The sequence below is a fragment of the Epinephelus fuscoguttatus genome, linkage group LG24 (genome assembly GCF_011397635.1).
Source record: "Epinephelus fuscoguttatus linkage group LG24, E.fuscoguttatus.final_Chr_v1".
NCBI classification, from domain to species: domain Eukaryota; kingdom Metazoa; phylum Chordata; class Actinopteri; order Perciformes; family Serranidae; genus Epinephelus; species Epinephelus fuscoguttatus.
In genome coordinates this window covers 4,750,192-4,762,193 of record NC_064775.1, presented here as the reverse complement: position 1 = coordinate 4,762,193, position 12,002 = coordinate 4,750,192, and the positions used below count along the sequence as shown (strand labels likewise).

At 39.2% G+C, this 12,002-nt stretch overlaps 1 protein-coding gene across 2 annotated transcripts in view; it reads right to left on the bottom strand.

Annotated features, from left to right (window-relative positions):
* LOC125884753 (kinesin heavy chain-like) overlaps positions 1-11,153 on the bottom strand; it is a 35,510-nt gene extending 24,357 nt beyond the window's left edge. For both annotated transcript variants that reach the window (XM_049569919.1, XM_049569920.1), the window contains exons 1-8: positions 10,429-11,153; positions 4,978-5,065; positions 4,540-4,613; positions 2,790-2,894; positions 2,609-2,657; positions 2,437-2,492; positions 2,207-2,294; positions 1,669-1,793 (exon numbers count right to left, since the gene is read on the bottom strand). In XM_049569919.1, coding sequence (XP_049425876.1) covers positions 1,669-1,793; positions 2,207-2,294; positions 2,437-2,492; positions 2,609-2,657; positions 2,790-2,894; positions 4,540-4,613; positions 4,978-5,065; positions 10,429-10,554 — 711 coding nt within the window. In that variant the 5' untranslated portion in view covers positions 10,555-11,153. The remainder of the gene's footprint in view (positions 1-1,668; positions 1,794-2,206; positions 2,295-2,436; positions 2,493-2,608; positions 2,658-2,789; positions 2,895-4,539; positions 4,614-4,977; positions 5,066-10,428) is intronic.
* Between the last annotated feature and the right edge of the window lie 849 nt (positions 11,154-12,002).

Genomic DNA, 12,002 nt, shown 5'->3' with positions numbered 1-12,002 from the left:
AAATATAAAGATACAGAGGGAATAATAAATAACGTTCCATTTATAATGTAGTCTGTTTCAAATGAAGCTGGTAGCCTCTGCAGTTGTGGTGAGTAAAGGCCACTATTTGTTAATGCTATTACTTATTATTTATTACCAGGCATAAGTGAAACTTATCTACGCTTTCATCAAGGCCAGACTCCACTGACACAAACACTAATCATACCCTGCCACACACAGGAGCTACTGGACTAGTGCTGCCTCGATCAGTTAGTTAGTTTGTGTTATTACTTTAGTGGGGGGGAGGGCGGGGCTTTGAGTTTGAACGATGCTGCGCTTTAGCCAATCACAATGGAAGGGGCGTGGCCGAGATGTGCAGGTGTCCCCAGGAAATGTGTACCTACAGAAACAGCAAGCTCCGCATCCATGGCGACTGCTCCACCTGAAACACCGTCTCGTCAACGTGAAAAAAAAAAAAAAAAATTTCCAGCGGATGTCTTAGTTACAACATGATTGAGCTAACTGGAGTAGTTTCATGTCGTATCCGACAACGGGAGGCTTTTAACAGATGACGTCCTGATGTTAGCTTTGCTGCTGCTGTTAGCTGTCCCTGTCAGCTGCAGCCACTGATGCTTTCTAGACATCGTGATTTCCCAAAACTGAATAAATACCACACATAGCAACAGAAAACTGCTTTGCTAGCTCAGTCATGTTGTAACTAAGATATCCGCTGGAGAAGATATTTTTTTCACAGACTGTTTTATGAGTTATTACCTATTACAGACACCGCTAACGGCTAACAGCTAACAGTTAGCCCAGCTAATCTACGATAACCATGTTATTAATTACAAAACGTGTACACAGAAATAGTAATGTTTGTTCAACCATTGTGTTTATAGACTTTACAAACATCAGATTAGTCTAAACGGTGATATAGTGACGTGAAAAACGTGAGATACATATATCGCTAAACTCTGCTGGTTTTCTACCCGAAGTATTTGTAAACAACAAGGCGATTCCCTGGGGGCACTGCCGGAAGTGAAGGGGGTGATCCCCGAGGCCCCTGCACTTACGTTAGTCGAAAAACCACGGGCAGTGCCTCCAGAGGTAAAGGAAGAATTATTATTATTTTTACTTTTTTCTTTTTTTACGGATGAATTCCCAGATTGTTACTTTAGTGACACTGAAGGGTTATTTCTGGTTGCGCAAAGTCACACAATAACGCAAACAAACTGACTGAGGCAGTGGTAGACCTGCAGCTCCTGTGTTCAGCGAGGTAAAATTACTGTTTTTTTTCAATGAAATCTTTGAAGAAAGGATAGATGAGTTTCACTTTTAGTTCAGTTTTAAATACTTGGGTTTGAGCAAAAATGCATGTGTTTGGAAAGTACTGAGCATACGACTGTACAAATGAGACTTGGATTATACTGCATGAGTTGTGTGAGAGCTTGTTCACAGATGATTTGATTTAGTTTTACTATTGTTATACGTGGACCCCTATGACTTCAATTCATCAAGAATTTTCTCAGTTTTTGGATTCTTTATTCACCGTGAGGGCATGCGAGAAAAACATTTTTTTTTCCTGGAATTCAATGTAACACGAGGTGAGTAACTGATACACAAATGGTCATTCTGGAGGTGAAGTATTCCTTTAACATTAACTATATTTATGATGTCACTCAGAATGACCTTCTCGCTGCCCGCCAGGTCGACCAGGTAGAGCTTCCCCGACAGCTTCTTCTCCGTCTCAATGTTTTCCTGCTTGATGTTGATGAGGAAGATGCTGTGGCTGCGAGAGCTGTGCTCATTCATGTCTGGAGGGTGAATGGAGAAAAAGAGTTACAGTCAGTTTACAGTTTATCTGTGCAGGCTACATGCTCTAATCCTCTCTGTGCATGTCTTGTGGATCTCTGCTTTTCACTGCTGTGGTGCGTGTGTGTAACAGGCTGCAGGTGAGCTCGGCTGAGTGAATGAATGACGAGTGTGTGGGCTGTTCTGGGGAGCTGATTGGTTCGTGCCTTTAAAGGGCCAGCCTCCCTCAGCACCTGTGGCCTCTCCTCTCTCCACGTCTTGTTTCTAACCCCTAATCCTCCTTTTTCTTATTTTTGATTTGGAGCAAGGTAGATTCTTTGTCTTTTGGTTTTCTTATTTAAGTCGGTAAGTTCAGTTTACTCACTCTGGTTTGCTGTTAGCTCACCCTATTACAGTACACATTAAAGATACATACTAGTCACCGCCACGTGTCGATTGTTCTTGCCCTCATCGATGACGTCCATCACCTCCTCTGGACTGGACACAAAGCGCTCGGTGCAACCCTGACAGAGAAACAAACGTTAACATGCAGCTCTGGCTCAGCAGCAGTCACTGTGGACATGAGTGACAGTAACAGGGCGGTCACATGTGGCTGCTGGGAAATCAAATGTGAATTCATGTCAGAGTCCCGTAGAGTCCACAAACCTTGACGTAGGGCACTCTGTTTTTGTCTTCATGGACAGAGAGATTCGTCTTGGACACTTCAAACAGAGCAAAGATAAACCAAAGAACACATGTCGATTGTTAAAATAAAGTAGTACAATTGACTCAAATGTACCTTAAATGTTTTACACTTGAGCTCGAGAGTCCCACTTACCATCCAGCAGGTCTCTGATCTTGTCCAAGTAGATTTCAAAATAGGAAACCTGCACACAGAAACTCCAAAATCTTAACGTCTACTCATTAACTACACCAGCGATCTGAAGTTTGCACCGTCATCTTCTAATGTAGGTTGTTTAGGTATTTAAGCAGAAAGTTTGTTTGTTTCTTTCTTTTACCTTGATGTGAAACTCCAGGTTCTCGTCCATGGAGTAGATGTGGTCAAAGATGTCGTGGGCGATGCGAGGGATGATTCCCATCAGCTGGGGGTCGTGCAGTTTGCCCTGAACACAGCACAGGAGGCTAATGTTTAATGCTTCATGTGAAATCTTCCAAAGACGCCACACACATCAGGATGCATCGAGGAAAACTGTCTGTTGAACTCTGAAGCTACTTGAGGAGAGTTTTAAGGGAACGTCGGGGTTAAGCGGTGGACTTAACGTAAAGACAGTGAAGCAGAGGGTTTTCATCACAGACTCAGATCAGATCAGAGAATTAAAGAGAGGCTTCAGGCTGCCGTCTCCGTGGATTAATCTATGAGCTGAAGTCATTTGCACTCATGATGAATTACACTGGATCTCCTGTGAGTTTAAAATCTGTACATTTCACCACTTAAACTATTCAAAAATCCACTGAATTTAAATGCAGGTGCTTTGCTGAAAAGCTTTCCTGATGGAGGACGGTCTCTGCGATCAGGCTTTTGATTCCTGCACTTTGAGCCGTGGTATGAGTTCGACTGGATTTGGTGTTTTGTGGTAAGTCTGTTACACAATGCTGCTGTGCTCTAATCCTCTGATCGCACACTGGAGGTTAGAAACTAAAGGTCACCGCCAGTCTTCACTCAAATGTTCTGACTCTGGGATTCATCGATGGGTTGACTGCTTGACAGTGACTATGAGGAAGTGGAGGAGCTGCTGATATAAAGTAAAATTATCAGTCAGTTGAAAACCTCGGCCATGTTTCTCTGTGAGAAATAGTGATGGCAGTTATTCGACTGTTTCCCCTTTTTTTCCACACCTTTATTTATTTAATTTTTTTAAGAAAAAACAGATAAGTATATCTACACATGGAGAGATAGAGACTTAGTAATAGTTAGGTAAGAGGCTTAAGTAAAAAATAAATTAATAAAATAATAATATAAAATAAAATAAAGAAATGAAAATAAAATAATTAGAAAAACAATAAAGAAATAAAAAATAAAATAATTAGAAAATTAATTAAAATAATTAGAAATTAAAATGAATGATAAGGTATGAGTGATACAAAAAAATCTAAGTAAAAATGTGGTTATTAAAAATATATATATATATATATTCATAAAAAATTTTTTTTAAAAAAATGAAGAAATAAAATACAGTCAAAAATAAACAATACCATACTTTTTCTAAAAGGAAAGGTATAGTTTCAAAAAAGACTCAATTAAAATAAATAAGTAAATAACATTACAGAATAATAAAGATAAAAATGAAATAAAATAGAGAGAAATGGTAGTTTTAGTGATATAAAACACTAAAAAAGTAAAGTCATATCTAAAGTAAAAAAAAAAAATCGAAATTAATAAATATTAATTTAAAAAAAAAATCCTTCTCATGTACAGTAAAAAGAAATATTAATAAAGGCTAAGAAAGAAAATAAAAAATACCACCAAAAAAAACCTAAATTAAAATAAAAAATAATTTAAAAAATACAGAAAAAGTAATGGTGATGTAAAAAAAAAAAAAAACTACGGAAAAATTGATTAATCAAAAATTAAAAAATAGTAAATAATTAAAAGTAACATTTAAACACAATCTACAGTAAAAAAAAAAAAAGAAAAAAAGATGATGGCTGATGAGAAAATTAAAAATACCATACCATACTGACATGTAAATTAAAAAAAAAATAAATAAAAAATTCAGTGTTACTCAGGACTGAACGAGTCTCTCTCACCTCCATGGTGTGTGTCTTCCCGGAGGACGTCTGTCCGTAGGCGAAGATGGTCCCATTGTAACCGCCCAGCACATCTGGAGCGACACGAAAACAGTCATGAGAAACTATTTGAGGATATGAATGTGTATTTCTGTCGATAACCTTAAAAGATGGGGGTATAAACTACAGGTTTTTAAAAGTAATATTTTCATAAGAAACCCCCTTAAAACAGTGTGAACCTGCATGACTTATTTCCATATATACATATAATAAATGACCAACACAAAGCAGCAGACATGACACTGACAACAAACAAAGCTGCAGATAAAAGCTCACAATAAGGTGAAAAGCTTGTTTTACTATTATATAAAAGACAAACAAAACTTGAGAACAAAGGATGAGTGACACACTAAAACATACAGTGGATTACAGTTACATAAGAAGAGTGTCTGACGGTACCTTTAACGATCTGTTTGGCACACTGGTCGTACACTTGTTCCTGCGACGTGTTGGGAGGCAGCACCCGGTCGAACACGTAGGGTTTACTCTGTTTACACACCAACACGGGACACGTTAGTGAGAACCACACATGACACAACAGACATTCAACCTTTATGTCACTTATTTTATCTTCATTTGTCTTCAGTCTGTTTCCACAAAAAACATACACAAGCACAACCTACTCCTACTGGTAATACTGGTACTAGTGTTACTTTTCCAGATACTGTTGCTACTACTACTATTACAACTACTACGACTACTATTACTACTGTTACTTCTTCTACTACTGCTACTACTATAGCTATGACTGTTGTACAAAAACTACTGTTACTACTTGCACTGACCCTACTACTACGAGTACTATTACTGCAATTATGGTTACTTGTCCAAATACTGCTGTGACTACTTGTCTGCTACTTCTTCTGCTGCATAAAAACAACACGAGTACAATCTACTCCTAATAGTAGTGATACTAATATAACTGCTACTACTGTTACTTGTCCAAATACTGCTACTTCTTCTTCTACTACTACTATTACTGCAGCTGTGGTTACTTGTCCAAATACTACTGCTGCTACTTGTACTGACCCTTCTACTACTACTACTACTACTTTTACTGCTACTACTGTTACTTGTCCAAATAAAACTGTTTTTATTTGTACCAAAGACATGAACAATCAAGTTGCGTAAAGGTCAGTCATTCAGCAAGTCACAAAGACAAACCAAAGAAAACATAAACAAAACAAAAACAACAACAACAAAAAAAAACCAATCAAACAAAGAAATACAACTCGGAAACATATTTGCATATTTCATGTCCGAAAAGGAGCAGGAAGGAAGTGTGAACTTATCTAGTCCTACCCCTTTTTTCTTGCTATGTTTTATCTTTAAACTTCATGTTGAACCTAAATGTTTAAGCTTTCCGCTTCGTTAACATACAACTCAAACAAATCAAGCAAGAAATCCATGAGAAAATTGCAATCGGATCACTAATTGTTGATGACGACTAATACTGCTATTACTGCCACTAACTACATGTACTGACCCTACCACTACTACAACTACTACTACTATGACTACTACAACTACCACTGTTACTGTGCTACTACTCCTTTTACTGACACTTCTGCTAATTTGACCTCCACTATGATTACAACTACTGACACCACTATTACTGCTGCTACTTGTACTGACCCTACTACTACTACTACTACTTTTACTTGTCTAAATACTACTGCTACTACTTGTACTGACCCTACTACTACTACTACTACTTTTACTTGTCTAAATACTACTGCTACTACTTGTACTGACCCTACTACTACTACTACTACTTTTACTTGTCTAAATACTACTACTACTACTACTGTACTGACTCTACTACTACTACTACTACTTTTACTTGTCTAAATACTACTGCTACTACTTGTACTGACCCTACTACTACTACTTTTACTTGTCTAAATACTACTGCTACTACTTGTACTGACCCTACTACTACTTTTACTTGTCTAAATACTACTGCTACTACTTGTACTGACCCTACTACTACTTTTACTTGTCTACTACTACTTGTCTAAATACTACTACTACTACTTTTACTTGTCTAAATACTACTACTACTACTGTACTGACCCTACTACTTTTACTTGTCTAAATACTACTACTTGTACTGACCCTACTACTACTACTACTTTTACTTGTCTAAATACTACTGCTACTACTACTGTACTGACTCTACTACTACTTTTACTTGTCTAAATACTACTGCTACTACTTGTACTGACCCTACTACTACTTTTACTTGTCTAAATACTACTACTACTGTACTGACCCTACTACTTTTACTTGTCTAAATACTACTACTTGTACTGACCCTACTACTTTTACTTGTCTAAATACTACTACTTGTACTGACCCTACTACTACTACTACTTTTACTTGTCTCAATACTACTGCTACTACTTACTGACCCTACTACTACTACTACTTGTACTGACCCTACTACTACTTTTACTTGTCTAAATACTACTACTACTACTACTGTACTGACTCTACTACTACTACTACTACTTTTACTTGTCTAAATACTACTACTACTACTACTGTACTGACTCTACTACTACTACTACTTTTACTTGTCTAAATACTACTGCTACTACTTGTACTGACCCTACTACTACTACTACTACTACTTTTACTTGTCTAAATACTACTGCTACTACTTGTACTGACCCTACTACTACTTTTACTTGTCTAAATACTACTGCTACTACTTGTACTGACCCTACTACTACTACTACTACTACTTTTACTTGTCTAAATACTACTACTACTACTGTACTGACCCTACTACTTTTACTTGTCTAAATACTACTACTTGTACTGACCCTACTACTACTACTACTACTTTTACTTGTCTAAATACTACTGCTACTACTTGTACTGACCCTACTACTACTTTTACTTGTCTAAATACTACTGCTACTACTTGTACTGACCCTACTACTACTACTACTACTTTTACTTGTCTAAATACTACTGCTACTACTTGTACTGACCCTACTACTACTACTACTTTTACTTGTCTAAATACTACTGCTACTACTTGTACTGACCCTACTACTACTACTACTTTTACTTGTCTAAATACTACTGCTACTACTACTGTACTGACTCTACTACTACTTTTACTTGTCTAAATACTACTACTACTACTACTTGTACTGACCCTACTACTACTTTTACTTGTCTAAATACTACTACTACTACTACTTGTACTAAAGTACTACACTACTACCTGAATCTACACTAAGAAGGAAGTGAGAGGTCAGAGGTCATGTGAACAGGTGACATGATTATGTTTTTCTGTAGTTTTGTCTTGTACACTGATGAACTCAGCTACATCACGCACGTTTCCCTCCCTGTGGTGTTTTAAAATTGGAAGTCCTGCAGCCTCCAGTCTGACCGTCCATCACTCCCTCTGCCCTTGTCCGACGCCTGCCTCTGTGTCTCAGGGGTAAAAGCCTCGGTGCGGCTAAGTGCAGCTCTCAGCACTCCTCCCCTCCCTCTGAACCCCCGAGATAAAGTGCAGAAACCACTGACACCAACAGCACGCTCAGTTTCCTGCTGTTTGATTGATGGCACGAGGCGGTGACGTGCAGTTCGTCCTGACAGGACAGAAGTGTTTCTGGGCCGTAATGCAACAGCATGAATAATGCAGAGCGAGCGGCAGGGGACGGATCTGCATTAACACACTGGGGCGAGGGTCATTTCCTGTCTGTCTGTCTGTCTGTCTGTCTGTGGTGTAGCGTACAAACTGTGAAGCACAGTTTACAACAGATTCGGCACCAGATTTCTACACCAACATTTCTTTTCTCGTTTTTTTAGACCTAAGTATTACGCTGCCTTCAGGCACAGATGGGAAAACACAACATCTGTGTGTTATTTTTCAGGATCAGATTGATTGCCAATCTGACGGGACGCAGACACCGCTCTCTCGGGTGAAAGCTGGTGGTTGTTGGACCACCCCTCACGCCCACCTTACTTGCACTTTCACCCCCTTAACTTATGTTGTTGTCCTGCTGCTTTTCCCCTTGATGCCGCCAGGCACTGTTGCACAATAACGGTGAACAGCTGTGCATCATGACGGCGTGAAAGGGCGACTTTTGAGTCACTGCCCAAGCGCCGGTATTCGACGACTTCGGAGAGACCGGGTTGACATTTCTCCTTAGTTATTAATTTAAGGTCCGCACAGTTTAATATAGTCAGCATCGTACGTGTGTTCGGCCATGTCGTCAAGCCAGTTTCCTGTCTCTGTCCAGTAGTAACTCACTCTACAGTGGGAAACGTCACTTCAAAATAAAAGCTGTGTGTTTTTACAGACTTGACACATTTGCAAGTCACTTGCAGTGCATTCAGAGTGGACTCATGACCCACTTTTGGACCACGACCCACCAGTTGGGAACCCCGGATTTAAAGCATATACATTTGCCACCCCCCCAAAAAAACACAAAGTGGCAAAGGGCTTTTATTTTGACGTAATTAAAGGTGGCTACACTCTAAATTGATGCAGAAAAGGCACAAATTGGTGCATAAAAAAAATCACCATAATGCAGGAAATTAAGTGTTTCATGCTTAAAATTAATTAAAGCAAATATGTATGCTACGTCTGCAATAAACTGAAAAGAAGAGAAGTAGTTTGTGTAGAAAGGTGCAACACAGTCCTCACCAAGACGACTGAAGACAAATGAAACATTACTTTCTGTGCAGGCGACGTAAGGACACAGCTGTATTTTGGAAACATTAAATTAAATGAGATTCCTGTGATATCTGATATAAACAGTTACAAACAAGCACCTCTCAATAAAGCGTCTAAACTTCCCAGCACAAAGTGTGAAGCCGTCTCCACAGAGGAGAAAACAATCGATGCTCTGACCACAAAAGCAGCCTGTCATCGTGCATGAACACAGCACTAATAAGCTCCCGAGGGCCTCGTGAATCAGCACACGCATTATGATGAGTCACTGTGAGTGTCACCTTTGACCTTTCACCTCTGAATTATGAGTTCTTTTAATCGTTTTGTGATGAAGAAATCGGCGAGTCAGTGTGAATCAGCAGGAGCCATGAAAGATTTTCTCTTTTCCTCCGTGTGCTCATGAGTGTTTAAGTTTGATTTTAAAGTTGTATTTTCATCCTTTGTTTTCCAAAATGTTCAGGAAGTACATCACAGGTTATCTTGGTCCTGATTGGCTCGAGTAAATAAATAAACAAACAGAAAAAAATATCTAAAAAAAAAAATCACTAAAATCTGGAATAAACTGTGCTTTTATCCTTTGTTATTTATCTGTTGAATTAATATTCAAATATTATTTTTAGATTTGTCTTCTCTGACTCTGAACATTTTTATTCCATTTTGAATTTTGAATATATTTTTTTCTAAATATAAATCAATTTAAAAAACTATATAAAAAAGGATATTTTAGGCAGATATATAGACGAGGAAAGTGTATATTTATTTTAACACTGGGGGCTTGGACTGTAAACAAATTTAATTGGGTGATAAATATTCTGGAGTTAGCTGTATGAATACGATAATAGCAGCTTTACAGTTCAACATAAGATCCCAATATATAAATAAATAATAATCCTGCAGTGTTACAGAGCAGCTCTGTTGAACTCAGTGATTCTATACTGGACATTTCCTCTTTAATAAACCATCAGATGACATATACATCTGTAACACTGCTGTCATATCTCCTGTAGGACCTCTGGCTTATTGCGCACTTGGCATCCCCATCCTGCCTGCAGAGCTCCAGGTGACTTTCCGCAGTGTTTGTACCTTCATCTCCACACAGACACGACATCATCATCATCACAACAACAACAACAAGGAGCAGACACACTTGCCGTGATCACCACCGTGTCGTCATCTTTGAATTTGGGGATGTATTTGTCTCCTCTGTTGATCTCGGCCTCGTTGAGGGGCCTGAAGCGGCACATCACCCTCACCCCGCACTCCGCCGCATCCATCATGGCTGCTGATGATGATGCTGCTGCTGCTGCTGCTGGCACTGTTCACACCGCCCCTCCAAATACTGCGGGGATAAACAAATAAACAAACAGCAGGCTGGGAAACAGCCGGGGATCGGAATATTTGGGGCAAAGCGGCGCCCAAAGTGAGGTTCAGGGGCCACCAGCGGGGCCTTGATGATTCTCCCTGCGTCCCGGGCCAGCTCAGAGTTCAGATCAGGGATTCAGATCATTTTTGGCAGATAGAGGGTGAAACGTCACGTTCCTTGTCTCCTCACCGCGAGAAAGTTCAGTTTATCCGATGCGCAACGCGAATGTGTCCGTGTTCCCTCGGCTGCGCCATGGCCAAACCGGATCAACCGCAGCGATGCGTCCCGGTGAGGAGCTCAGACATCGGTGTGCAGGCCTCCACCTGCAGCGGCGACACCGGGAACCGTGCAGAGAGCGGACTGATATGTGTCTGTGTGTGTGTGTGTGTGTGAGCGGCGGGGGCAGAGTCGGGGGAGCTGGCCGGTCTGCAGAGGGAGAGCCCGGAGAGGATGCGCACAGACAGCCGCAGCGTCCTCGCTGGCAACAAAGGCGCGCTCCAGGCACGACGCTGAGACGCGCGCTCCCGTGGCCTGCATCAGCAACACCACCATCAGTGGGAGGCTCCAGTGCACGCGCACACAGACACAAAAACCCGCACTCATTTAGATATATTTAATTTCAGCCTAACTAGTGGGCAACTAATTATTGATTTATGCCTCTGTATGTTTTTTATTTTATTTCTTTTTTTTTTTTTTTTTGCAGATTCAGATTATTACTACAAAATAAAATACAACAAATAAACAATATAGCATATACAAAATATTTTCCATTCATTTAACACTTAGAAAAGATTAAAAATATTAATTTAACTCTAAAAAATACCAGCAGTGATAATCAGATGACACAGGATAAAAGCAAAATGTAGTTTATTCCAGATTTTTGCGATTATTTATTTATTAACTTATTTATTTATTGAGCCAGTCAGAACCAAACTAAGCTGTGACGTAAACATAAACATGTTTACATATCCTCAAAATCTCATAAAATATAAAATAAATGTTTTCATATTAATTAAACACCTAGAAACTGATTAATTTAATTGCTTTTTGTAAAATATACTTTTATCTTTAATTTGATGGCTCAACTAGTTCCCAAAAAGTTGGGTCAAGAGCAATAACAGACTGCGGAAGTTGTTGGGTGCTCAAAAAACACCAGTTTAAACAGGTTAATTGGCAACAGATTAAAGCAAAAATGATAACTCTGTGAAAAGGTGCGCGGACAAATAGTCAGTTATTTTAAAGAACAATGTTTCCCAAAGCTTAGTCGCAAGAAATGTATAGATTTCACCATCTACAGTCCATAATATGATCAAAAGATTCAGAGAATCTGGAGAAATCTCTGCATGAAAGCTGAAAAACATC